Source organism: Grammomys surdaster, unplaced genomic scaffold, assembly GCF_004785775.1.
Source record: "Grammomys surdaster isolate TR1022 unplaced genomic scaffold, NIH_TR_1.0 126086, whole genome shotgun sequence".
Lineage (NCBI taxonomy): Eukaryota > Metazoa > Chordata > Mammalia > Rodentia > Muridae > Grammomys > Grammomys surdaster.
In genome coordinates, this window is record NW_021620894.1 from 657665 (window position 1) to 685272 (window position 27608).

Below are 27608 nucleotides of genomic sequence, written 5' to 3' on the forward strand. Positions count from 1 at the left end.
TACCAGCCCTATCCACCAGCCCCGTCACTTCAGGTCTGGACTAACAAATGATGTAGCCCTCAACTTAGGTCACTGCGTGTTGTTTCTATTTTCATATGCTGTCTCCTCTGCTAAGGAGACAAGAGCAGCTAGTGTGACTAACACTTATGTCCCTTCACACCAACCCTATACCTCGAGCAGTGTTATTCCCCTGTTCTAGGTGAGGAGACAGGAAGACTGTGGTGAGCAATGAGGCTGGGACGGGGAAGACCTCCAAGAACCACTCCTTCCACCCTGACCTCACCGGAGGGTGGTAGGGCGGAATCTGGGAGTCAGGGAAGCAGTGTTCCTTCTCTGAAAAGGAATGGCCACACCTGCCTGCCCTGGACTCTACCACGGGATGCTATCACCATCTAGTGGCCGACAGAAGTAACACAGCTTTGCCTTAAAGTCTGTCCTTTGCACATAATATCAGATAAAGTCTTTCCGGGCTTGAACGCTGAGCAGATTACCATGTGTCAGCCCCTGTCCTGTACCAGGTCCTGAGTTTAAGAGGTTCTTGCAGAACCAAAGTGAGGATCAGACAGGTGAGCTTTATATTTTATTGCGACATCCTAGTAAACGCAATGGATGTATCTTGTATGGGGGAGGGGTCTAGGCTCCTGCTGGATTGCATGTGTTATCAATGTCATGAGTAATACCCTCTGGGAATGCCAGCTGTCACAGCCCCAGAACACCAATCTTTGTTGTTCATGTGACAATGCTTCACTGCCCCTCCTGAGCCCCATGGCTGCTGCTATGCCAGGCCCGACCAAAGATAAACAGAGGCACAGTTGGCAAAGGAAATCTGTATTGGTGTTGATGGGCACCTTAGAGGTCAGGCGGAAATGCCAGGAGTCAGCCTGGCATATTGTGAACCAGGACTCAAGAGTGGAAGGCACGTGATTAGAACACCAGGCAGAGGGTGGCTGCAAGATGTCTCCTAGCAACTGCTAAGCAGCAGTTACTCAGATGTTTCCAGTGGTATCTTCATTTCTTGCTAAACTTGGCACCTATGTTCAGGGTTAAGTCCTTTCTATGGCCACTTCCTGTTTGTTCTCACAGGAGAGCTGCCAGGATGTCAGCACCCAGTGCTTAATTCACACTGGCATTTGCCGTTGTATACAACACCCCTTAGTCTTCACAGCACTGACCCCAATGTCTTCATCCACTGAGGCATCTTCAGGGTGAGGCAAGGGAGGTTCTGGGCTCTGAGGGAGGGCATGGTCAGGAGCCCGAGAGCGACATCAGTACTCATGACAGCTCCCTTACCCCAGCCAAGCCTTGGCTCGGCAAGGGCAGTGCTAAGGCTTCAAAGTGGCTGAGTTATCAACAGGATATCAAGTGGAGGATAGATCAAGAGGGGTCCTACTTGGGGAAATACGGAAAGAGTAATTCACAGACAGAGACAGACAGAGGCCCGGCACCTTTGAACCAAGGTGAAATCCCTCTTAGGTACAGGATAATTACAGAGATTATAATTTAACATGGGAAGGAGAGATGCACCTTTTCCAGACCTTGGAATCCAAACAAGCAAGAGTCTGACCGTGTCCTTCCTTTCTGCTTTCAGCCCATTCCTTCTGATTGCAGCTCTCAGAGCTCAGTCCTTGAAGGCTGCCGTTTCCCCATGCTTGGTGCTCAGCAGCCCCTTCCCATAGAGTCTTCTGTACCCTTCCTTAGTGGCGGTGTAGCTTCGGGCTGGGCCGGTTAGATCAGGAGGCTTTGCCTCCCCGTGATGGAAGTTTCCATTCACTTGCTCATAGGGAGCCCACTGGGTACCCAGCAGGGACGGGACGGCCCATGCTGCTCTTCCACTCGAGGCCTCAGATTTGTTTGTACCTGCATGAACAGGGAAGACGGGATGGAAGAGAAAGTAAGGCACACGTTAATAAGCTTCTGCCTTTCATATCTACTGCTGATAATTAGGGCTTCCCTTCACTTGTTGGGCAGGCGCTAACAAGCCCAAACAATATGGAAAACAAAGTGTTTCTGCCACATTTGGCCAGTTCACAAAAAAAGCATCACTCCCTGTCTCATTTTCTCTGCGCCTCAGACCAACTGTACCAGGCATTTGAGGCAAACATCCCCATTATGTTCAACGAGGCAGAGATTGAGGACTTTGCCGAGGTCTTAGATAGAGGTGAGTGTACAGAGAAACCAAGTACCTCTCGGGACTTCGGGTTCTCAGCCTAGAGCTCTCCCTGCCCCAGTAAATCACTATCCATTTCTTAATGGGCCTTCCAGGAAGAACCAGCCTGGGAGAGCTGCAGTTACAGAGAGACAAGCCACCCCCACAAACCTGGGTTCTGTTTTAGGTTCTACCAGGACTGGCTCCAAACCTCAAATGAGAACACCTGTCTCTCAAGGAGGCTAAGAGCTGAGCTCCAGTGAGGTGAGCCTGGCTTCTACTCTAGTTCACTATGGACTTTTCTCCCTTTCTTTCTCTTCCTGGCTCCCTTCAAGCCTAGCCCAGAGAGTGGAGGTGAAAGGAGAAAACTTATGCTGTCCAGTCCCCTGCTCCTGTCCTCCAGAGCAGGGCAGGGCAGACCCTGTGAATGCCTTCACGTGCACCACTGCTTCCTGCTTCCCTGTTTCCTCCTTGTTTGATGCCTTCTTAAAGAGGAAGTGCTTCCCTGGATGCTGTGTGGGTTATCATGACCCCAGGGGACGGGTCTTCACATTTACCATCCAGCCCAGGTCCAGGCTTTGCCAGCTCCTTTTCTTAGTGAGATACTTGTGCCAAACAAAGAGCCAGAAAGGCCCCAGGGACAGTCACCCAGTCACCAGCACCTCAGCCTCTGACTCAGTCACTGACCTCTGTGACTTCCACACCCGCCACCTCTGGACACCAGGCAGAAACCACACCGGACTAAGCACTGTTAGCGATTTGTTCCAGAGGCTTTGATTGGTCCTTGCCCTTTTCGACACAGCCCGGGCAGAGGGGTCAGATGACTCTGATTTCTGACATTTAGGAGGCGGAGCTAAGCCTCAGTTCAAAGAAGAGAAGATTCTGGATCTCTGGCCCCTTTGCCCTACGGGTGTGTTCAAAGCCCTCGGTAGCATCTCAGATGCCCGGAGAAATAGTTCCCAAGCACCGTGCTCTGACTAGCTTGAATCTCCGGGTATGGCTCCCAAGGAAACAGAGAAAGCTGGAGGGCACGAGGCTGGTCACACGCAGGAGAGGAGAGGAGTTCCCAGGCAGCCCGCATCCGATGGTGTGTTAGTCATACTTGAAGAGAATACTCACAAAAGTCATGGGACTTGAGGAAAATACTATCGCGGGTGGGTTAGGGCCAGACTAGAGCTATGGAGACACATGGGGGGACAACAGAGGCAAGGTTAGTAGTTGTGGAGTGGGATGGGGGGTCCAACAGCACATCAAGGGGGCGCTGCTTCAGGGTTCCTGAGGCCCACAATGGACCAGCACAGACTGCGGACAGAGTAACTGAGCCCTGGGTGGAGTCCTAGAAGTGAGGTTAGGTGTATGGCTTCCACTGCTAGGAAACTCACCCACTGTTTCTGCTCCGGGCCGACTTCCAGGCCAGGATCTCTTTGTACACCAACCTGCAGAGGAGCTGTGGGGGGTTCAAGGTAGAAAGGGAAGGGGAGACACTGTGAGCTTCCAGGCTCTGCTGACCCATGGGATGGGTGGCTGAGACAGTAAGTGAACAGCATTCCTCACAGGAGGAAGTAATTCTGAGCGAAGGGCGGCGGCCATTCTCACCATCCCAGAAGCCCCAGTGTTTTATACCAAAGTTCCAGTCTGTACACAGAAAGCATTCCCCAACAGACATCTGTGGAGCCCGGGACCTCTTACCAAGCAAGCCAAGATGTCGGCAGAGATGAGCATGTAGAACACATTGTTCCAGCCTGTGGGGGAAATGAGTCCGGCCAGCAGGGGCCCCAGAGCAGCACCTATACACAACGGTTTCATGAAAGCAATATACATACCTTCCCCGACCACCTTGGGCGGTGCCCCTGGGGGTCCACCCGTAACAAGGCAGGGGCTCGGCTGCCAGGTACCCAAACCAGGTACAAACCTATGGAGCCGGTGCCGTCAATGATGGCCGTGACCGTGGAGAGGGCCTTGGCGTTACCCTTCAGGCTCTCGTGTGTGCCCTGGGGAGACAGAGCGGAGTGGGACAGCTCAGGCTAAGCAAAACCACTCGGGAAGAGCAGTGCTGAGGTGGGAGGTGATGGGGCCCTGAGGTGGAAAGGAAAGAACCTGTGTAGGTTCTGCAGGACAAGAGATGGGAACGGGGGAGAGGGGAGATGGACTTGCAGACAGAGCCCCTGACTGTACCCTCAGACCAGCCTGGTACCCACAAGTGGCCCACTCACCAGGTCAGCGGAGACGGCTGTGGTGATGAGTGCGTAAGGGCCGTTGACCAGGACCCCACAGATAATTAACATCACTGGGAAGACAGCAGAGATGGCATAATTAGAGATAAGGGGCTGTGCGCAGCCCCAAGTCCAGAGCAAGTGACGTACGTCCTTGCCCTTGTCATGGAGTTCCCCAGGCAGAGGCTCACAGTGACTGGGTGTCCTCACCTATGGAGCTGGTTATCCCATTCTGGCCAATGTAGTTGTACAGGAACATCTGAAGGAAGAAGGACATGTTTTCCTCTTGCTGGGCTAGCTCTGAGTCTGGACTAGCCCCCGCCTGCTCTGGAATTCCATATATCACTTGGTTTTCCTGCCTTGTATTTCCAAACATCTCAGGTCTTTACATGTCTCAAAATAGATGGTCTAACTATGGTAATCTCTAATTTCCTTTTTTTCCTTCTGATTTTGAAATGAGTATCATGCAACCCAGGGTTTCCTGAAACTCACTCTGTAGCTGAGGAAGACTTTGAACTTCTGATCCCCCTGCCTTTACCTCCCAAATCCTGAGATTACAGGCATGTACCTCCATGTATGGTTCTATCACATCCCTCTCCCCCAAAACATCTTCTCGTGTCTATCCTCAATCTCTTTATTGTTCCTTGGTCAAAGGAAAAATGTCGGAGCTGGTGTCTCTCTTCTCCACCAAGGCTAGATAATCACTAATCCCATTCTGGGATTATTAATCCTGGTCTCTTTCACAGAGCCTGGTCCTCTGCTGTCTTTTGCTTTTTTTTTCCTCTACATGTGCCCAGGAATACACATATACACATGAACAAAGACATAGCTATGTATGCAGATATAGAGGTGGATCCCAAGCATATGCACGCTGAGACTGTACGCACCATGGGAGCGGCCAAGATCAGCATGATACAGCAAGTGGTGGCCCTGCCATTGGTGTAGTCGCTGATGAGCCCAGCCATGATGCCACCTGAAACACATTCTCACTCGCACGCTGTCCCTGACGCCACCATGCTGTTCCTTACCTGCTACTCAGTTTTGTCCCAACACCCAGCCCCACCCTGGGCTGGCCTTAAGAATCAACCACCTCCCTCTGTAGTCTTCCCTTGTTCCCATCACTCCAAGAAACCAGAGTGCAAAGATCATTTTTCTCAGGCCCACCCAGTCTAGCAGGAACAGAAATGAGAATACACTAGGAGGCCTTTCCTCTCTGCCAGATCACAGCCAGCTGTCCCTTCTTTCTGTACCTCTGTGTAGAAGCAAACAGAAAGACAGCATGCCAGGACAGAAGGACAGGGCCTCACCTATGATGCCACCAACGTCGAAGAGCGTGGATAGGTCCCCGGCCTCCTTGGCACTAAAGTGGGCTATGGAAAACACAAAAACATAATCAGACTCTCAGGGAGGTTTTAGAACAAAACTCCTGAACGACACAGCTAGAGGAATTCCCATGACGCATTACTCCAGTCCAAGGAAAAAGCTGAGGCTCCATGGTCAAGTGACTGGCTAGAGCTACAAGATGAGTTTGCAGCAGCTTGACATATACCCCTTCAGGGCCAACGTCCTAAACTTCTCTTTCCCTGAAGGATGTCCTAGACCGTTCACAGCAAGGCCTCTCCTGCAGGCCTGGTACCTGGACCATGAGAGCCTCTCCAATTCTTTTTCTCCTGGAGTATAATGGTTCTGACTGAGCATAGGTGCCGCTATCTCCTTGACCCACTCCTGACTTAGAAGCAAGCTCCATAGGGGCTTTTCCTAGGCAGGCCACCTTAGGTCTGTACCGATGCTCACAGCCACAGAAGGAGACCTGGAGGAAGATGGGGACTCTAGGTTTAGAAAAGGGGAACATCTAGAATCTTGACTTGTAATTCCACCCTCAAGGCTGATTCATACTCTGAAGTCAGCAACAAAGCCACAAAACTGGGTCACAGTGTCTGCCAAAACTGCCCGAGGACTCTGCCAGTATCAGAGACAGGGGCCCCTCATGTAGAGCTATAGGTCAAGCTACAGCTTGAGATCTGGCCATGACTAATCCCCATGGTTTCCTGGTCTCCCATTCAGAGTACATGTGTTTTGTGTGTGTGTGTGTGTGTGTGTGTGTGTGTGTGTGTGTGTGTGTGTAGACAGTTGCTGTCTCTTCCCACAGCTGAGAAAGAGGAAAGCAGCTCTGGGTAAAAGATCTTGGGCAAGGGGTATGGCTCTCTGAATCGTGGTGCCAGCAAAGTTGACCATTGTTTTTGTTCCTAATGCCCAACTAGCTCCTAGGGGCCAGGTGGCTGCAGACATACATGGGGCTCAACCTTGCCTGTGTACTGGAATGAAACCCAAGTATGGTGTCCTTTCTGCACCAGAAGTGGCCTTGGCCTCCTCAGAGACCCTTTCTCTCAGCTCCTCTTCCCCGGGGACTTACCCACGTTGAAGATGTACAAGGGCAGCCAGTAGAGAAAGGTGTAGCTGACCAACTTGGCAAAGAGCAGACATAAAGAGAACTCGATCACGCCCTGGGAAACACAAGACGGACACGATGGAAAGGGGCTCAAGAGATTCCCCAGTCTAGTGGTGGTCCCCAGGTGACTAGCGCTACCCCACGACTATCATCATTTCCACCCAAAGCAACCTCAAATATGCACCCGTCCTAATGGCAGCAGTGCATCTAATGCTGCATATCATGCCAAGATAGGCCTCCTCTATACCCTGTCCTTCTCAAGGGGCTCCCCCCAGAGTCTGGATGGAACTCCTTGAAACCGCCTGTCACCCCTAGCACCCCACCCCCTCGAATCTAATGAAAAACACTAGAGATTCTCTTCCTTTCATTCCACAAGCCTCTCACCGGGATTTTGAGTGCCCCCAGGAAACTGATGGCTTCAGGCTCAGGGCCCTGCTCCTTGGAGGAGCTGGCTGCAATGTCCACAGTACTGTCCCTGCTGCTGTAGGGACTGTGCACAGCATCCTCAGGGTTGTCCTGTTCCTTCTCCGGGTCGTCCTGAGTAAAGAAGATGGTCCCTCCTTGTGGGCAGGGCCATAACCAACCTTCTCTAAGGGGAAGGGCAGCCCTGTTGAGAGGTAGGGGATGCCTATCCTGGGGAAGATGTGTGTCTCTCTCCTGGGCTGGCAGGAGCATCAGGTTGTGGGGCATTTAACCTAAGAGCCCCAAACTGGGTCTGTGAAGTCACTAGAAGACCACAGCTCTCTCCTCCAACTCTGGCCCTCCCATGGTCAGTTCCCGGGATGTGGTGAGGAGGACAGGGCCAGGGCTGGGCTAGCAAACTCACATGATGCCGAGGAGGGGTGCAGTCCACATCTTCTGGATCTGGGGGGGATAAACATGTACCTTTCTAAGGTTGCCAATAGGTTAGACCCTCACTTTACAATGGGTCCAAGCTAGTGCAGAGTTAGCCTCACAAGTCCCATGTGGCCCCCCAGCATTAAGGGAGTAGGCTATCTAGGCCTGCCTGACTCTTCTAGAAACCATGTCCTAACTGCCTCTTGGACTAGTAGCTGTAATCTTGCCAACTCAAGGCTGTCAGAGAGTGGGGAAAACCCAGTAGCTGTCTACACAGCCCTTTGGCAGAGCACACACTACAGAGAAAACACTAAAGCTACGTTGTCCCTCTCATACCTTCAGAAATCCTATGGAGCAAGCATTACTGTCGCTTTACAGATGAAAAGACAGTTTCAGGGCCACAGAGCTAGTCATCCAACACCCTGAGCAGCAATGCTCACATGGTATCCATCTGCTTCGTCTCATGTACAACCTTAGAGTGTGTGGGGGGTGGGAAGTGTCCACTCACATTCAATAAGAAAGAGGAAGGTGATGACGCCCATGACGGCCGTGATAATGCCAGGCACGATGAATGACAGGCCCCAGTGCTCGTTCACCCAGACTCCAGCGATCAGGGAGCCCAGAATGTTGCCCACAGATGTGTGCGAGTTCCAGATGCCCATGATGAATCCTCGCCTGAAGGGAAGGGACGAGAAGGGGGGTAACTGGAGGGAAGGCAGTGGGCGGCACGTAAAGTAGATAAGTAAAATAAGATAAAATAAAAAAACACACAAAAAATATATAAGTGATGTGTGTATGTTTTTCATTGATTGAATTTTATTTTAAATTAGCTTTAAGTTATAAAATTAATTTTACGCTAAAAAAAACCTAAATAAATAAATAAATAACAGGCCTAGCCAAGCTCAAAAGGCTGGCTGCCTCTAGTCTTTGGGATGTACCCACAACTGATATTCTCAGAGTCCCCGGATAGTGCAGCAAAGCCCCAGGCTGCTGTCAAGCAGGTGATAGCACTGCCTGGGGGCCATTGCTTTAGCCTGCCCCTAGGATAAGCACAGATGGGAACTCTGGCCACAGGGAGATCATGAGCTTTCGTTCTTCTCTTTGTTGCCCGTCAATATCACTCTAAAACAGTAGTCTTCAACTGGGGGGGGGGGGGGGGGGTGTTTCGGCCCCGGGGGGGACATCTGGAAACACCTGGAGATTTTCAATGGCCATAACTTGCTGTGTTTTGCTACTGGCATCTAGTGGGGAGATGCCATGCATACTGAAAAAAACAGTAACCCCCCAGAGCCAACAGTTGAACAGCTCAGACCATCAGAGCTGAGGGCGAGAAACTGAAGCAAGCTAACACAAAAGCCAGTCTAAAAGAACAGAGTGGTGGAGCCTTTTATCTTCAATCAAAAATGGAAATTCACCCGTTATAGGAATTATAACTAAGGCTGCCTGCTCTGTGGGCTAGATCCTAAAGACAGAGAAATAGCACTGCTCTTTAGCCTCAGAGACATTTCTTCTCAGTGGGTGAGACCCAGCAAGAAGACACATTTTGCTAATCTTTTCTCCTGAAATTACTCCAGAACCCTCACCATCCGGTGTCCCCCATCAGGGTCATTCGCACTCCCCCATTACACTCACTTTCCCTTCCCAAACCAGTTGCCAACACAGGTCACCACAGACGGCCAGCCTGTAGTCTGAACAAGCCCGTTGCAGATCTGTAGGAGAAGGAAGGGGGGGTGAGAGTTACCTCAAGCGCCTTGGGTAGAGGTGGTTCAATGAAACAGCTAGGAACCCTCCACACACCCCACACTGCAAATCACGCCCTTCCCTCACTTGCACATCCACACACAGTGTCACACCAGCTGGCTTCTCCTAGCTCAAGATCGTGTGAGCTGAGACCTAACTTCTCATGCATCCCAGGCAGATTCAGTACAGTACCCAAGGCAAGCTCACTGAGCCAGTCATTTGAGACTTTGGGGGATTGGAACAGGGTTCTGAGCAGGGTGACAGAAGGGATTGAACAAGGAGATCAAGTCTCCGTCTGCTCTGACCTGGGGATGGCCAGGGACCCAAAGGGACCTCTCTTTGAGGGGAGCAAAGACCCAAGCGCTACACAGACTCATACCTGGATGAGCACAAAGTACCAGAGCATGTGGATATTCCAGAAGTAACCCAGGCCAAAGAGGGAGGTGAATAGGCCACTTAGCACCATTCCAGCTGAGAGGTAGTAACGCAGGGGTAGCCGCTCCCCAAAGATTCCACTGGAGAGAAAGATGGGGTGAGCTCCAGGTTAATGCTATGTCCACTCTATTACCCCCCTCTCTAGGCCCATATTACTGAAGCCACTGTGGCCATGGTGGTCAGTGCTGATCTGTGTCCTACTGTGTTCCAAGGCTGACCCCCGTCCTCCCTTCCAGGGATCGTCTGCTTTATTTGACATGACCCTGACAACTCTGTTGCCCATGTCCTTCCTTGTTTGGCTGACCACTCCATGTCACGTGTTTCCTGCCAGCACAGTCTCTGTCGTCAACTTGGTGGTTCTACCTGGCATGATGCATGAAACATCCCCTCCTGCATGTATTTGGGTCCCATGGGTCCCTTCGTGCTCCCGGGTCATATTCAGATTGCTTTCTGGATACCTTTACTTGGCTATCCCTAACGAAATGCACACTCAACACTCTCTGAATTCTCCCTCCTTTCATCGTGGGAGCCTCTGAACACCACCTGTTCCCCCCCCCCCCCAATTCGGCAGCTTAGACAGCAGTCATGCTAGCTTGCAACCTTCCTTGTCTGCCTCAATCCTACCTCAGCTTCTCCCTCATGCCTCGCTCAATGGTTCTCCCATTCCATACTCTGGAGCAGGCTCTTTGCAAACTATCTTATCCTTTAGCCCTGTCTCTGGCTGTTGCTTCTGTACCCCTTCTGGTGACCCTGTGAAAGGCTCCACCTGCCGTCCACACTGTTCCCTACTCTCCTCACTGTGCTCTCCGGTATCTCCAGCCTGGGTGTCCTTCCTCACTGCCAACACCCATGGTTCTGCACATCTCAAGGCTCACCTCCTCCGATGCCTTCCTTAACTCCTTGTCTCCAATCCAAGCTTGTGCTACGTGACTACCCAACACTTCAACAGTGTTCAATTAACTGCTAAGCTGAGGGTCCTTCTGCTATGCTGTGACCTCCTTGAAGGCCACACCCTGCCTTGTCTATCAGTGATGGCTGGCAGCAAACTCTGTTTGCTGAGTGACACCCACACTGGTTGTATAGTTTAGACAGCAGTGGGTAAGCTCTCCTTGGGAATCGACATGTCCAGGGCTGTGCTTAGAGAACCCTGGTCATACCCACCAACACTTCCTTAAATGGAGCATCCATGAAGCTTTATAGAAAAGGGCCTGCTAATAGCTGGAGTCCATCAGCAGCAGGAGGAAGAACTGTTTGGTGATCACAGAGAAGGAAGAAGGCTGGCCATGGGCTGATGGCTTGGATGGAGCCTTGGCCTCAGCCCCACACAGAGCCATCTCTCTCACATTAGCCTGCAGCCCCAGGTCAGTCAGGAGAAATAGCAGTTATGAAGCACCCACCCACCCCCGGCTTCCCCAAGGGGCAGGGGCTCTGTGTTTCTCTTACCTAATAAACATGCCAATGGCGTAAGCCACTAGGAAGGCATTGTCCACAGCTCCCAGTAACTCCTTGTAGTCATCTTTGTCTGAAAGCAGATGAAAAGGACAGAAACCTGGCTGGGTGGCTGCCCCCTCAGGAAAGTCCCTTTCACTTCCAAGGAGGGATTGGGGCTTAAGAGGTGGCATGTGCCCTGTTCTTACCGAATGGACTCCAGCTGCACCAGGTGGTATCATTGGGATCATGGGTGTCGTTAACGGGTCTGACCACCTCTGAGCAGTTCTGGTGCAGGCGGCTCTAGAAGGCAATGGCATAAACGGGTCAAGGGTCATACCATCTCCTGGAGCCCACTTGGCCCAGAGAGAAGCAAGAAACCTTCGACTCAATCATAAACACCACTGCTTCCGACCACAGTCTATGCTCCTTCCTGCCAGTACCTTCTCCAGTGGGGGTTAGGTGGCCGACCAATATTCATGAATGGAATCCACAGAGCCTGGACCCCCTGCCTTCTTAGCTTACCCACACCAACCAACGGTGCTGTCTGGGAGGTGAACTCAAAAGGAACGTGTAGGAAACATTGCAGGAGGGTTTTAGGTAAGAGTCACCAACAATGGGTATTTGCCAGGTGGAAGGGTCAGGCCCAGTGACCAGGATAAAAGTAGGTTGGGAGGTCTAGGGCATCCCACTGCAGCACACACCTGCCAGGCCCAGCATGCCCCGAATTCTTCCTTACCAACCAGCCTCACCTTGACGATGCTGATGGGCTTTCTGGACATGTGATAACAGGCATAGATGAGGAAGGTAAGCAGCAGGATGAAGCCACGGAACCTGGAGGAGAGAGGAGCATCCCCGAAGTCAGAAGTCAGGCTACAGCATCCTCAAGGCCTCAGCACCGCCAACACTTTGCCTTCAGGCTCTCTTCTAGACATAAGTTCCTGGGGCAGAGGCCAGGAGTGTCTGGGAGCAAAGGACCTCTGTTTATGCACACTGCACATGCACACACACACACACACACAACAACAACAACAACCAAACAAAAAACACTCCTGCCACCTTCTTTCCAACCTCTTAGTCCCTCTAGGGTCTCTCTGAGGCAATGCTGTCTTAGTGTCTGTTTGTGTAGAACAGGTATGGCCACAGACGGGCATGGGGTGGGATTAAAGGAGAGACGGGTCTGTCTGCAGAGTGAGGTCCATATTTCCCTTGCACTTAGATGACAGCAAACTAGGCCCGGACTATAGGAAGAGATGACTCAGCCGAAATGGCTGGTGACAAGACCTGAGTCCTCTCCCTCAGGGTCCCTGGCCAGTCGATTCCACTGGACAGAAAAACCGTTATTTCCTCTGTGGCTCACACAACCCACGCTCCCTCCTCTGCCCTCCTGCCTATCTCATGGGCCAGCCAGATGGAAAAAGCAGTCTGATAGGGAGTCTCTCAAAGTTTCCACAGCAGCATACCCACCCACCCAAGGGTCTGCGGAGGATCCTGCAGCACCCTGCTGAGTCACTGTTTCCCCAGCAAGGCATCAGCTGAACTGACTCAGCAACCGGGAACCAGGAGGTATATGGAAAACAGATCTCAGAATGGGACTGAGGGTGGTTTCAACCCACCAGCAAACAAACCAGCCTGAAAGAAAATGTTAGACAGCAGAAGCCTCTGCTCATTAAATAATAGGGTGGGGGAAAGGGTGAGCAGGCCCTGGAACGCTCATCTCCCTTGGCTTCATGGATGTAAGGCAGATATTGGATGCTCACCCTGCTCTGTCTGGTAATCTGCCTCCAAACTCACTTCCCCCAAGCATGTAATTAAGCAATGCAGGCCACCTCTTGTGAAATGAAAGGTGTTTCTGCAGAGCCTGAATTGAGTTGAGCTACCAAACTCTGTCTCGATTCACCCTGGATTTAAATTTCCTACCTAGGTATCTGTTTCTATTCTCTGTGCTGTATTCTTAATTCTAAACCTTGGATGGTTGTGTACACCTGTTGTCCCAGAATTCAGGAGGCTGAGGCAGCAGGAGGATTGGGACTCTGAGGCCAGCCTGGACTACAGAATGAGACCCAATCTCAAAGTACCTCATTGGCTACTTGTTCCTAAGGTACCTATGTGAATTCACACAGGTCTTCTAGGGATGTCAAGGAAGCCAAGACTACCCCAGACGCCTGCCTGTCCCAGTGATTGACATCAAAAAGCTTGGTGACACCAAAGTTTTCCAGGTCTACCAATTGCCATCTAGCTAATTCCTAGTTCAGGAATTTCTAGAATCTTCTGAGAAACTTTAGAGAGAGTACACAGCTAGCCTGGGCAAAAAAGCAATAGATGAAAAGAATCTGCAACCTTATAGTTAACTGGGATGTTGCCTAATCCAGGATAAAGCAGGCAGCTTTGACTGGCAACCTCCACTCACTCACCAGGCAAGCCTTTTCTGCTTCTGGCTTCTTCAAGGGCACATAGATTGTGGCATCAGCCCCACCCCCACCTATGTCACCCTCATCCCAGTCCTTGGGTACCTGAGGTACCACCTTTAAGTGCCACACAGCTCTGCTTGTGTGGTCACTCATCTTGGCTGACCACACAGAGGTGCCAGTGCCACAGATGTGTGTGGTCACAGTCATGACATATCAGGTCTTTTCCGGTTAAGACCTTTAGGGACGCAAGTCCCACTGGATCCCCTGAGAGCACACCAGTGATGACTGGTCAACAGAAGACCCCAGTGTTACCTGGGAAGTCAGAGGCTGTACCTCAGCAGACATGCTAGATGCCCCATGAGCTGCAAACAACTGAGGAGGCACGAAGAAGGCCAAGCCAGCTGTTTGAACCCTTCCCTTCACATCAACTCCCAATATCCACACTGCATTACTCCCACACACCAGGAGCGTCCCAGGGAGGCAGGTCCAGCCCACTTTTCCCTGGCTTCTTCCCACCTGAGTTCCCAGATCTCAATCCTTATCTGTTCCGTCCAGAGCTCTGACCCTTCCAACCGTAGGTAGGAAAAGCCATCGCAGAGAACAGACATACTAATGGCCAAATCTAAAAATCCAAATATTCTTGGAAAAAACAAGACTTCCCTTGCAACCACTTCTATGCCTACCATGTCACACTAGGGATCGGGCCACTGCAAGAAAAATGGGAAGAAAGGCCCTGCCTTCTGCAGTTCACAGGTCAGTGGGGGAAACAAACACATGGGGAGAATTGGAGTGACTGTGTCATAACAGCAGGAAGCCTTGTCCCAGGGGAACACAGGAGCGACACCAAACCCGGTGGTGGGATAGAAGTGGTGTCAGGAAAAGGTTCCAGGTGATATGGTTGCTTTCAAAATCAAGCAGGAGATGGCTAGGTCAACCACGGCTGGGAGATGGGCCAGGAAAGAAGCATCACGAAGGCACAGGCGTGAAATAACACTGCCAGTGTGGGAACACTGCACGGCTAAGGATATCTGGAAGAGTGGAAGAGGAGACTGAACCAAGCACAGAAGCAAAAGTGGCTAGATGAGGTAGGGCCCAGGCCAGGCAGGGCTCTGTGTGCCAAGAGGTAGAGTTTGGGCTATCTCTTGAAGAGGAAGAGAAGACACTGGAAGGGTGAGGCCTTCCTAGGAGTGGGAGCTTTGGCTATGAGCCGGGTGAAGCCAAATGGGAGCTTCCTCACTGTGGGGTGGTGCCCATCCATGTGCCTTTCCATCCTGCTAGCCACTTATAGATACACAGCAGGAGTAAACCTGTTTACTCCTTGGAGGAGGGCTTTCTCACCTTGTTCACAGAAGTACTGACAGATGGCTTGTTACAGATCTTACAGCATTCCTGATACCCAGTGGACACTTAAAAAACGGCTGGTGTTGTTTCACATTAGCACGGGAAGAAGAACTGGAGCTCCTGATTTTACAAGGGGAGTTCCAGGACTTCATTGCCTGGCAGAAAGTTGGAGGCCATTAGCCCTTACACCCTATCTCTTGAGGATGCCTACCTAAGTCTCCTAGGACACAAAGACCTAGGGTTGCTAGTTCCTTCCCTTGTTTACGGAGGGTGGGGTAGCTGCAAGAGAGTCTGCAACCATACAGGAAAGTGACTCTGAGGAGCTGAGATCTTCCTCAGGGCAGACAGGAAGATCAGCCAGTCCATACTGGTATTCTGATCTGTGATTTTTTTTTTCCCAGCTCTGCGGGGACCTGCCCAACCTAGATCCCAATTTCCCAACCAAAAACCTGACCCCTAAGTTAGTAAGAAACACAGGATCCTTGAGAGCCAGGGTTTCTAACCTGTGCTGTATGGTGTTAGCCTGACACTGGTTTCCTCTGGGGCTTCCTGCCTGGCCTCTGGAGGGTAGAAGGTTAAGCTCATAAGACTGCTGGGCCCCAGCAGTGTTGGAGTTAGGCCTCCTTCTTACTAGTCAGTGCTCCTTTCAGGGCACATTAGGTGTTCATGACAAGGGCCCCAGATGATGTCATCAAAGGGGCCTAGGAACATGGGGGGTGTAGGTTAAGGGTGGAGCTAGACTGAGACTTCAAGGAACTCAAGTTCACAGCTGAGGACTCTGAGCAGGGCAGGACCTGCAGGTTTCACTTCTCACAAGCCCTTTCTTCTCTCAGGAACCAGAAGCCCCATAGGAGGTGCAGGGAGAAGACTTGTAGAGCCACAGGGCAAGGAATGGCTACCCCAGTGCAGAGCTGGACTGGACAAGCAGTCCAGTGGCCAAGGAACATGTCGGGGAATGCTCCAAGACTACAGCTGTCCCATGACCCTGTTAGTCTTTTTGTTAGCAAGAGGTGGCACTTCTTAGAGTCCCACCTCCTTCACCATATGCTGGTTACTGAATAACCAAGTCAGATAGAGAGGGACTACTATCTCTTAAGTATTAGCTGACAATCTAACTTATTCTTTCCCAAGACCTCGATAATAGCTTTATCAACTTCATTAAGACTTTGCACTAAGAATGATTCTGGGCTATGAGCAGAGAACAAGGTGTCCCACAGTAGTAACAGATAATGAACAAACACCACCCCTAAGTACCTTCATCGCCACCACAAGTCATCATGACCCCCAAGAGCAGCCTCTGATCCCTGGAGAGGTGGAAACAGGTCCCTCTGCTCAGTCAATTTTGTCCCCCACCTCCTTCTTTGCTCTACAACTATTTCTCTGATAGCCTTGCCATGACTTAGAGATGATGGGGGTTTGAACACTCTCAGTCAGTGATCACCACCCCTGCTTCATCCTGGGACAGCCTCGATGACCGACATCAGGATATGACTGCAGGTAACCTTGGCACTTCCCCTGAAGAGGTGAACCCGGTGACCTGTTCCTGGGTGTGCCGGTTCTAGGGTCAGCAGGTTCTGAAGAGGATAGAGGGCTGAGTACAGTGACAACCAGACCAGGATCAATTTGGGCTGGGCCACCACCCTCACCTTCTACCAAGTCCTCTACCAACACTGGGAGATATCCTAGTGGGGAAGGGCCAGCCGAGGACAGATACCCAGGGGTAGAGTCCTGAGTCATGTCTGCAGCAAGAGCGAGTAGGGACAGGACAGGCTAGGAAGGCCTCTGAGGAGAAAGCTTTCTTGGGGCAGGGAACAAACCCATGGAATTTCAGGCCTCTTGTCCTCTTCCTCCTCTTCTTCCTCCTCTTCTTCCAGCCCCTCCTCCTCCTCCTCCTCCTCCTCCTCCTCCTCCTCCTCCTCCTCCAGCTGGGTCTTAGGTACTACTCTGAGATGGGGATGGCTTAGGGCTCAGCTAGCTAAGAAATGGAATTTCCACCGGCACACCCAGGAACAGGTCACCGGGTTCACCCCTTCAGGGGAAGTGCCAAGGTTACCTGGAGCCACATCCTGATGTCGGTCATCTAGGCTGTCCCAGGATGAAGCAGGGGTGGTGATCAGTGACTGAGAGTGCTCTGAACAAAGGCTGTATTCTGAACAGACCCCAGGTGGGAATACGGTGACAGCCACTCAGGGAAGTAGGATGCTGGCCTTCCTTCTAGGACCCTTAGGAGGCCTAGTCCTAGCCTCAGCCTCACTGTCCCCTGAGCATGCAGAACTCAAGGCCCAAGGCCTAAGCTACAGGTTAAGAAAGTAGTGATATGTCCCACCCAGGTCCCCCACCCACCATCACACCAACTTAGTGACAATCAGATGGGGGCAGAGTCTGATTTCGGGGTTCTGTCCCTATTGGCCAGTTCTTCTGAAGCCCACAAACTTACACCATTAACAGCTCAAGCCCTGTGCATTCATTCATTCTGGGCTCTTAGGGCTTCCCTATTTGGCTTGGCTTCCTTCTCAAATATATATATTCCTCTTTCAAATAGATTAGATAGATAGATAGATAGATAGATAGATAGATAGATAGATAATCACCTGAGCCACAAATTTTATCTAGAAAGCTCTAATTCCTGTGGTTACTGGCCAGTGTTTTCTTCTCTGGGAAGGATCTTGAGACAGCCTTAAGCCCACTGGATCTACCTAATCCAACATTCAATCCCAGCAAGAAACATGGGGTTCCGTGGGCCGGCTTGTTATCCCATGACAGCTGTTGTGCCTTGGGCTAGTGTTACTTTGGGACTGCCTAACTCTAATCTTAGTGAGTCCTGGTACAGCTCGACTGAAAGAAAGATCCTGACCAACTATGCAGACAACTCCAAGCCATTTGCTGCCTCCGAGACAGTCCACACGGGCTAAGCTGGCAGCCCCATTCAATGGGGTGGGGATTGGGGGAGGGGGTGTCACATGGCTCTGTCCTTTAAGAAGGGAAAGAGGAAACATCAGGGGGAAAAGAGGAAGCCCAGAAAGCAGCTGCTGCGAGCTGCGTTGAGATGTGGGGGATGGGCCTCCAGATCACATGCTGGTAACCGGAAGATGAGAGACTCCAGCATCCCCGGGGTCATTCCTCTGCAGGACCAGGCAGCCCTGGCTTTCACCCGCTCTCCTTAAGCAGTTTTGTTTGTTTTGTTTTGTTTTTAACATGAGCACACTGTTGCTGTCTTCAGACACAACAGAAGAGGGCACTGGATCACATTACAGTTGTAAAGCCACCACTGTGGTTGCTGGGAATTAAACTCAGAACCTCTGGAAGAACAGTTAGTTCTCTGAGCCATCTCTCCAGTCCCTTAAGCAGTTCTTTCTGCTGCCTTTATCAAGCATCTCTTTAAAGGAACCAGGAAAATAAGATGAGAGACAGGAACCATCTGGAACTCCGATCTGATTCCAGCCCTCTGGCCACAGGATAGGGAAAAGGACATCAGACTTAAGCCAAAGGAAGCTGAGCCTTCAATCCTGGTTCTGCCAACTTACTGTGACTTTTGAGCAAAGCTGTTTAACCTCTCAAGCCTCAGTTTTATTTTTAAAATAAAAGAATAAAGCACTGCCCACAACTGTCACAGGGACTGACAAATGCCAACGGGTGCACTAATATCCAACTCGGAAAGCATCTCTCCGTGTGTGTTTGAGTATTTTTCTCCTCTATCTTCCTCACCACCTCCGCAATGCAGATCAATCTGCCAGCATCACCCAGCTTCCCCGGGGAAGATTAAGGTATGGGGAAAATACAAACTGTGGGAGTCAAGCTCTCGCTCCTCCTGCCTGGGAGAGCCGGCTCCCTCCACACCCATTCCTGCTCATCCAGCTGCTGTGTCACCTGGTCCCTCCTCCAGGTCCTGAGTTTCTCCTCCTCAAAAGGCCTCAGGAAATTCACCCAGCCCTCTAAGCACCAGCCACAGTCATCTCTCTGGAAAGATGCCTATGATGTCAGCTGCCCCCAGGCATGTCCATGAAGATACTGGCACACAAGGCAAGGAACCAGGTGGACCTGCGGCTGGGGACCCCCTTGGGTGTTTGGTGGCTCAGAAGCACCATGAACTGGTTGGTGGTCTACTTGGTCTTGACAGGGCGTGGACTCACACCTACTGGGCTGAAACTTCACAGACTGCCGGCCTCCACTCCTCCACACACCTGGTGTCACCCGCTCCCAGCCCCACTCCAGGGATTGCTTTCTGGCACACGGTGCTCCCTCTGGCTGGAGAACCAAGTAAGGAGCACCCAGACAAAGACTGACAGATTTAATGATTCAAGGTGGCCTCCTCCCAAGGTGAATCCCTTCCACGACGACAATTTCAACTGCCTAGCAAATCCCAACGACTGAGCCTTTAGGAAGCTTTTCTTTTTTCTTTCTTTTCTTTTTTCTTTTTTTTTTTTTTTTTTTTGGTTTTTTGAGACAGGGTTTCTCTGTGTAGCCCTGGCTGTCCTGGAACTCACTCTGTAGACCAGGCTGGCCTCGAAAGGAAGCTTTTCATTTTACATATGTATCTTAAAGATAAAGAAAGAGACTATCAACTTGAGGGAGGGGAGCTGGGAGGAGGAGTTACGGGAAGGATAATGAGGAAATGTGATGTAATTCTATTTCAATTAAAAACATTCTTTTAAGGCTGGGCCATGAGGGCACACTCCTGTAATCCCGGCACCAAGGAGGCAGAGGCAGTCGGTTTGAGGTTGGCCTGGTCTACAGAGTTAGTTCCAGGACAGCCAAGTCTGCACAGAAAAATCCTGTCTTGGAAAAAAAAGACCAAACCATATATATATAATTTTATATATATATATAATTTTTTAAAGGACTAAGTAAATGTAAAAATCAAGCTTCTCATTTAATCTTATCAATACCCTGAGATATACATATCACCATTTCCCTTTTATCATTAAGGAAACGTAGCCTCAAAGAGATTAGGTGGTTTGTCTAAAATGACAAATGACAGTGTAATTTCTTATTTTCCACCCACAGGATCATCAGTACAGTGGGAAGACAAAAGGCTTAGGAGTCAGATTAACCTCGATCCAAGTCCAAGCCAGTCATTTGCCAGCGACACAATGCTACACAAGCTACATGCTTTTCCGTCTCTCGTTTTTATCAGTACGTTCCACGGAGGAACTAACGGTTCATTAAAAAAAAAAAAAAGACAAATTAGTAATCCATGGTATACAGTTGCATGGAAAGCTTATAGAAAGACAGTCAGTAGTAAAGCTTCTTCAGGACTTAACGCAAGCCTGGCACCCATCCAGGCGCTTTCCGTTTTAAACCTCAGCAATCTTAGGAGTAGGTATCCTGTTATCCGTATTTCACAGGTGAAGAGTCCAAGACTGTCTGTTATCTTCATGTCTATTTCGATGCTCTCCTTAGGGAACGTGTGAGAGCAGTGTGCGACAGAGTTCACTACTAACTTTCTTTCACACTCTCAGTCCTTATCCTGTTGTCTCCGCCTCAGCTTAGGTTTTGTTTAGCACAGGAAATCTGCATGGGTTTGACATCATTTGTAATGATCTTAGGGAACCGCAGAGAGAGTCACTGCAGGCTTCTTACATGCCAAGCAGTTTCTACCACTACCTGTATCTAATGCTTTATACTCACAGACATACTCACGGGAGGCAGTTTTCTTCAAAATCAATTCAACTGACCTGAAAAGGCCCCGTGAAAATATGAATCATTGCCCTTTGACACTCAGTGCATGCAGGGCTACCTCTAAAATTGCTAACTCAGTGCTCAGTAGAAGAGCACTTGCTTGGCTTACCCAGGACCTTGGGTTCCACACCTTGGGCAACAAAACCAAATAATAAAACATGATAAAAATAAGATCGATGACTGCTGTGGGTACAGTAATTCTCTAGCTCCACCATTAATTCCAAGACACTGAGACGATGCTTTCATTTCCTCTGGGACCCCCAGAGTTCAGTATAACATTTTTTTCAGCAGAACTATACTTTGGTTCTTGGGCCAGGGGAACATCTAAAGTCACCACAGTCTTTAGGAAAACGGAAGAGAACATCTATTGAGGGTCCTCCATCAGTCACAGAAGTCAGATGTCTTTCTGTGAGCTATCAGACATACCCTCTAGAACGACCTAGCCTCTCCTGATGAGAACAGAGACTCTAAAAAGAGAACGGCTCGAAAGCACAGAGTGGTAAAAGGATTCCTATCCCTGTATGTCTTGAGCTTTGCAGAGCATAACTGTTAGTCTCCCTTTAAGTATGAAAGTGAGACTGAGCTGTATCTCAGATGGTAGAGTGCTTGCCTAGCATACACAAGGCCCTGGGCCCAGGGATTCAAGGTCACACTTTGCTACATCGGCAGTTCAAGACCGGTGTAGACCTGAGACCTTAGTTTTAAAAGACACTGCACAAGTGGTGTGTGTTTAGAAGACTGTGTTGTGTCCATTCCTGTACTGAGAGGTTGTTGTATGATGGATTCTTTATCATGATTCACCCTCATTTTATATGCTACTGCCTGATATATGCTACTTTGGGCTGAGGTTGTAGGTTGTAGGTAGAGCATTTGCCACGTGTGGTTATGGGATATATTTTGTGGATGAGAATGCGATTTGCCTTGGATTATAGTAGGTGCAAGGGTTAAGTCTGGAAAGAAGCAAGTGAGAGGATAAAATCATGTTGGGGCAGGCTCAGGCTTGGAGACTTGTTTCGCGGTAATGGTGAAAATCACAGTTCCCGGAAAACCATCTAGATTTTATCTTTTACCTTTTTAAAAAGAGAAGTCCTGATAACTAGAATGGGTTTGCAAAGCAATGCAAATCAGTAAGAATTAGCGTCACCGGGAAATCAGAAGACGAAAGCAGTTTTCTCTACATTAAACTCAGATAGAGAAAATGCCACTATTTGTATAAACAGTTCAGAAATTTCTGTATGATAAATTACACAGATTTCAGAAGCTGTCTCTGACCATGTTTTGTCTTGCTTGTTTTTGTTTTGTTGTTGTTATTTTCTTTTGTGGTATTTGGGCACTGAGACTAGGGTCCTGCGTGTTCTAGGCAAGCGCTCTACCAGTAAACTTTGAGCGAGCACAGCCTTTTCCAATTCTCTATTTTGAAATAGGGTTCTCTTACTTGCCCAGGTTGGCCTTGAATTGACAATCCTTCAGCCTCAGCTTCCTGAATATCGGACAATTACAGGCCTAGCCACATGTTTCCACTGGTCCTGCTGTTGCTTTGTCTCATGGCAACATGCAGAGTTGTCTATCACAATTTCAGCTACCAGCTAAAATGTTACATAGGTTACAACTCCAATTCTTTTTTTTTTTTTTTTTTTTTGGTTTTTCGAGACAGGGTTTCTCTGTGTAGCACTGGCTATCCTGGAACTCACTCTGTAGACCAGGCTGGCCTCAAACTCAGAAATCTGCCTGCCTCTGCCTCCCAAGTGCTGGGATTAAAGGTGTGCGCCACCAATGCCTGGCTAACAACTCCAATTCTTTAATTTGAAATACGGTAACTTCCCAGGCCAGTGATCCTCACCTACAATCAGAGGCTTAGGAACCTACCCCAAACTTACTCTTTTGTTGTTTACACTCTGCATATTATGTGAACGAATCTCAAATTTCTTAGGGATGTATTTATCTTTATTTTATGTGTTTGAGTGTTTGTTTACCTGCATGTATATTTGTGCACCACCTGTGTGCCTGATTCCCATGGAGGCCAAAGGGTGTCCAATCCCCTGGAGCTAGAGTGATACAAGGCTGTGGGCTGCCGTTCGGTTGCCGGGAATAGAACCTGGGTCCTCTGGAAGAGTAGCCAGTGTTCTTAATGAACGAGCCATCGTTTCAGCCCATCTCAGAATTTTTGTTTGCTGTATCTAAAAGTTTTTCCTCTCTAGAACACGTGCTTGTTCGTTCTTATAAACCGAGCCCTTATTCTTCTGACAGTCCCACTTGAACGATGTTAAGTGCACGGTAGTGGACAGTTAGGGAGACTCTTCTGCTCGTCCTGAGAAACTGAGTTCCAGAGATTGCTAAGCCAGGACGTGCAGAGCCAGCACTAATCACACAGAAATAAGTGAACTACCAATGACTGTCACTTATACTTGAAATGTTATTATAGTGCTCCATTTTCAGGATGCCAGGATAAGGAAGACCTTTGTCTTTCCTTTTAGGTGATCCATAACCCATGACAATTTAATAGTAATAGGCATTGTGTTTTGTTTTTTGTTTTTTTACCTGAACTCCTCAGAATGCAGAAACTTACAGTGAGTCTTCTTGTTTTAAAGGGTGATCTGGCTATCTCTACAGCTTCAATGAGAATCTCTTCTTTTTTAAATGGGAGCATATTTAGAACTGATTATATAACCAAGGCCTTGCCTGGATGTTGTATGCAACAAGGATGTCTATTTAATATCAACTGTACCAGTCCCTTTGAAGGAACTGAGGCTTACTGTATGGACTCAATACTAATAGAACACTCCAAGGAAAGTGGTTTTCTGAGTTCCCCATCTTACAGGTAGAAAAACGTCAGTCAGTTTTTCGGATTGAAAAGCCTTATGAGCCAGGCAGTGGTGGCGCACGCCTTTAATCACAGCACTTGGGAGGCAGAGGCAGGCAGATTTCTGAGTTCGAGGCCAGCCTGGGCTACAGAGTGAGTTCCAGGACAGCCAGGGCTATAAAGAGAAACCCTGACTCGAAAAAAAAAGAAAGAAAGAAAAGCCTTATGATATTTAGGGGATCGGGGGCGCAAAGAAAGAGGGATCTGCTCAAATCTACAGCAGGTGGAATCTGGTGAAGACAGGGTTTTTTTTTGGCATCAGTTGGCAAAGAGCTTGCTGCACACGCTGAGTGCCAGAGCTTCATCCTCAGCACTCACGTTAAAGCCTGACAAGGTGGTGGCTGCGTCTGCGCTCCCAGGGAAGGCAGAGACAGGCTGGAGCTACCCTATAGCTCTGGGGAACTCACTGGTAAGTTCTGGGTCCCAGTGAGAAACCCTGTCTCAAAAGCTAAGATGGATGGCTCCTGAAGACGGACACCTGAGGTTGACTTCTGGCTCCACAGAGACACACATGAACTACCACTGCCAAAGGACACACAGACACACAAACACACACACACACACACACACACACATCTTAAATTTTTTTTAAACAGTCCTTATGAAAACTTCCAGCAGCACACATTTAACCTGTCCGTGACCTACCTGGTTAATTAAAGCTTTTGCTGTACATAAGTGAACAATGAGATTAAATCTAAGGAGACCCATTATATTTTGTGATCAAATTTTTTTCTTAGAGATGAAAAAAAAAAAACCCAACAACTGTGAAACAGAGTCTGTAAAGAAAACAGTGTTTTAGAGAGAGAATACCTTCCAGATTATCTGAATCTAGTCTGCCATTTATCCCAATTTTAGCTTTTCTTGACACCGAGCAACTTTACTCTCTGAAGTGGTAGCTAATTGGTAAGTCATATAAGATATGTCTGCTAGTGAGATAGCTTCAGGAGTCTTAATGTATAAATGAGTTTATTTGTATTATGCTTTTAAAAATTGTGGTAAAATATACATAGCAGAAAACCTTATTGTCATCTCAACCACCTTTAAATGTAAAAGTCAGGGCAGCTGAAATCAGGGACAGAAAGATACTGTGTGACACCCATCGCTGCAGTCCACAGCCACTGAACGGTGACTCTCCACTCCCCTCTGGAGTCTCTCTCTACCCAATTATGACATCTTCTAGCTCCTTCATTATGAGGCCAACACACTCTTCTCTTTCACATTCATGTTCGCCTCCCTTTGAGAGTCATTTTATATCTTTCAAAAAACACAAAGCTGTTTAATAGGTCCCAATTTTAAAAGGACCACATATACCATCTAAAGGATTTTGTATATGATGACACTTTTTAAAACCAGGCCAAATTGATCACTAAATATCTGCCCAATCTAAAGACGACCCTTAGTTTGAGAATTTAGATTTGGCAATGCTGTGTCATCTGTTTTTTTTAAAAGAAGCCAGCAACTGACTATTTTGTTAAGTTTTATAAATGATGGTAACTAACAAAATATTTTAACATCCTCCCTTTCCCACCTCTTGCTGACCAAGTACACTGCTCCAAAAGCTCAATGGAGATTGGCTAAAACCTTTTCTCCCAGGACAAGGGTGACCTTGTGGTGGTGGGGACAGCTGCTGGAAATGCCAGCTCACACTTTTAAGGGTGACCACCAGTGTTGGAGCAGCTATAGATCTGATCCCAGAGATCTGCCCTGGCTAGGTATCCCTGAGACTGGAACGGTGCCCCCAGGCAGGCTTAACAGAATCAGTGATTTCTGGCTTGTTACCTAATCCAATCAAGAGGGGACCTAAGCTCTCTGGCTCCATTTATATTCTACCAGTTCTTGGCCTCGGTTCCCCACAGCCAAATCCGGATCCCTTAGATACACAGATAAGACTCGGAGGCACTCTACAGGTACCCGCCGGTGCGCCTGTGTTTGCAGATACAGGTGGCAAACCAGAAAGGATGAAGACTTTTAGACACAGACACCCTGTTCTTCACCGGGGTTATACAGAAATCTGGGCTAATGTGGAATTAATAGTTCTGTGTTACTAACCTTCCACGCCTGCGCCACCGTAGGGGCCCTGCCAGATAGAACTATTACCCCATCCCCCACTCCGGGGACAAGCAGAAACATCCGCCGCCTGAGTGAGTCTCTGAGCGTCTTGGCAGGCAGCCTCCCTCCCCAGCCCTGCTCACCAGCTGTCCCTAGAGAAGGCACGGAGGAACCAGACACCCGGAGCCAGGGAAGACCGCATCTTGCGGCGCCGGTACTCGAAGCTGGGACTACGGAGGGTGCAGAGCCCGGCGCGCGTCCCCTCCAGCGTCCGCAGCGATTTAAATGCCCCGCCGGCTGGCCCGCCCCAGGCAGGCCCGTGGCCAGAGCCCACGCCCCTTGAACATGACCGCCCTGCCCTCTAGGTCGCGCCGAGTGCAAACCCTAGCTATCCTTCTTTGCTCAGTAGCCTCTGTTTGCTATGCACTGCCATCTGTTTTCTCGAACTTTCTCTCCTTGTCGAAAACCAGCAGTCTTGAGTTTCCTGGGGCTCCTCTTTCTTGTCTGTGCATTTCCGTTTCACTACCCACGAGGGGATGGGGAACGGAAAAACAGCAGCCCTACAAGTCATCAACTCTGTGTGACGTCCGGTCTCCCGCAGTGCTACCTGTCCTGAGTGATTCTGTGCCCTGACATAAAGCAAATCAGGCTCTCTGTGCGAGGGAGCGCAATGGGACGGTCACACTGACTCATGATTTGCGGGAGCTCTTCGGGAGCCCTGGAAGTTGTATCAGGGTGGAAAAGGATTCCTCAAATCTGCCTCTCAGGTTCGCGTTCTGCCTGCTCAGAATCCAGTTTACTGAGCAAGCGAGGAGCCTTTCTAAAGCTCCACTAGCCAGTTCTGCCAGCAGTGTGTTGCCAACACTCCAATCTCCCCTTCCCAGGCACGCCGCCAGGTGGCAGTGAAGAGCTACAAGGGTCTTCCGTGCTCATTAAAAAACCTGACTGCCTCTAGCTTGATGATTTCAGGGTATATTTCCACCTATAAAAAGAAGCTGTGATGAGATTCTTGTGTGGGAAACCGAGGGCAAAATACCGAGGGTGGAAAGGGAAAGTATGCGCCTCAAAAGTAAACTTGTTAATAGTACATAAAATAGAAATGTGTCTGTGCAAATGGGTTTCAGCCCTTACCCCACCCACCCCTAACTCCTAGGAGTGCCCAGTATTCAGAGCAAGGTCAGGGAGGTGCAGCAACAGCTCCACCAAACAGTGGAGGACTCAGGATAATGGGCTTGGCTCGTCAGCCCTGGTATCAAGCAGAAAGAGGGTAAGCAGAGTTATAAAACCCTTGGATAATACCAGCAGTTGGGAGTATTTCTAGTGCCAGAAATAAAGGCAAGTCAAGGACAGGGGTAAAGGATTAGAGGAAGGAGAAAGGTGGTAGGCGGGAGGCACAAACACCAAGAGTATCACGTAGTATGGCTCAGTGAAATCCCTAAGTACAGGGTCTGGGGAGATGGCTCTGAGAGCACTTCCTCTGCAAGCATGAGAACCTGAGTTTGAATCTCCAGCATGCACATAAAACGCCAGGCATGGCTGCCGGGCCAGTGACCTCAGCACTAGGGGAAGAAGTAGACCCTGAAAGCCTCACTGGCTGGCCAGCCAGCCCACCCAAAACCGAGTATTTGTTATTCAATAAGAAACCGTCTTAAGACAATAATGGAGAATGACAGAAGAAGACGGTCAAGGCCCTATTCTGGCCACCATATGTGCATACACAGGCAAATGCACCAAATAAAACACACACACACATACACACCAACACTCACACACCAACACTCACAATAAATAAACAAACAAACTCCACACACTGCCTAAGTACTCATCCCTTTCTGTATTCACCACTTTCTTACCATTCAGTGAAGTGGGAATTATCAAAATGTGTCGCATGACTTTAAGCTCTCATTTGCCCGGGGCACTCCAAACTCAGGTGGCAAACACTCTTGGTTAAACAGAAGTCACAGTAGAGTGAGCTGGCATCCTCAGAATGACAGCTACTGGTTTCTAGGGGACGAAGACA

General features: G+C 49.4%; 1 protein-coding gene across 2 annotated transcripts; it reads right to left on the reverse strand.

The window, feature by feature from the left end:
- Positions 1 to 812: 812 nt before the first annotated feature.
- On the reverse strand, positions 813 to 25855 carry Slc37a2 (solute carrier family 37 member 2). 2 transcript variants are annotated; one of them, XM_028755865.1, is made up of 18 exons: positions 25732 to 25855; positions 12001 to 12082; positions 11458 to 11551; positions 11264 to 11342; positions 9765 to 9900; positions 9278 to 9354; positions 8154 to 8320; positions 7635 to 7672; positions 7193 to 7345; positions 6773 to 6863; positions 5667 to 5729; positions 5247 to 5332; positions 4570 to 4618; positions 4360 to 4433; positions 4059 to 4137; positions 3836 to 3933; positions 3529 to 3593; positions 813 to 1857 (listed from the first exon to the last, which is right to left on the reverse strand). In XM_028755865.1, exons 1-18 carry the CDS (start codon positions 25788 to 25790, stop codon positions 1842 to 1844), a joined length of 1506 nt encoding a protein of 501 aa, XP_028611698.1. In that variant the 5' UTR covers positions 25791 to 25855; the 3' UTR covers positions 813 to 1841. The 2 variants fall into 2 exon arrangements, with proteins under 2 accessions (XP_028611698.1, XP_028611697.1); XM_028755864.1 differs by having other exon boundaries at positions 813 to 3322.
- Between the last annotated feature and the right edge of the window lie 1753 nt (positions 25856 to 27608).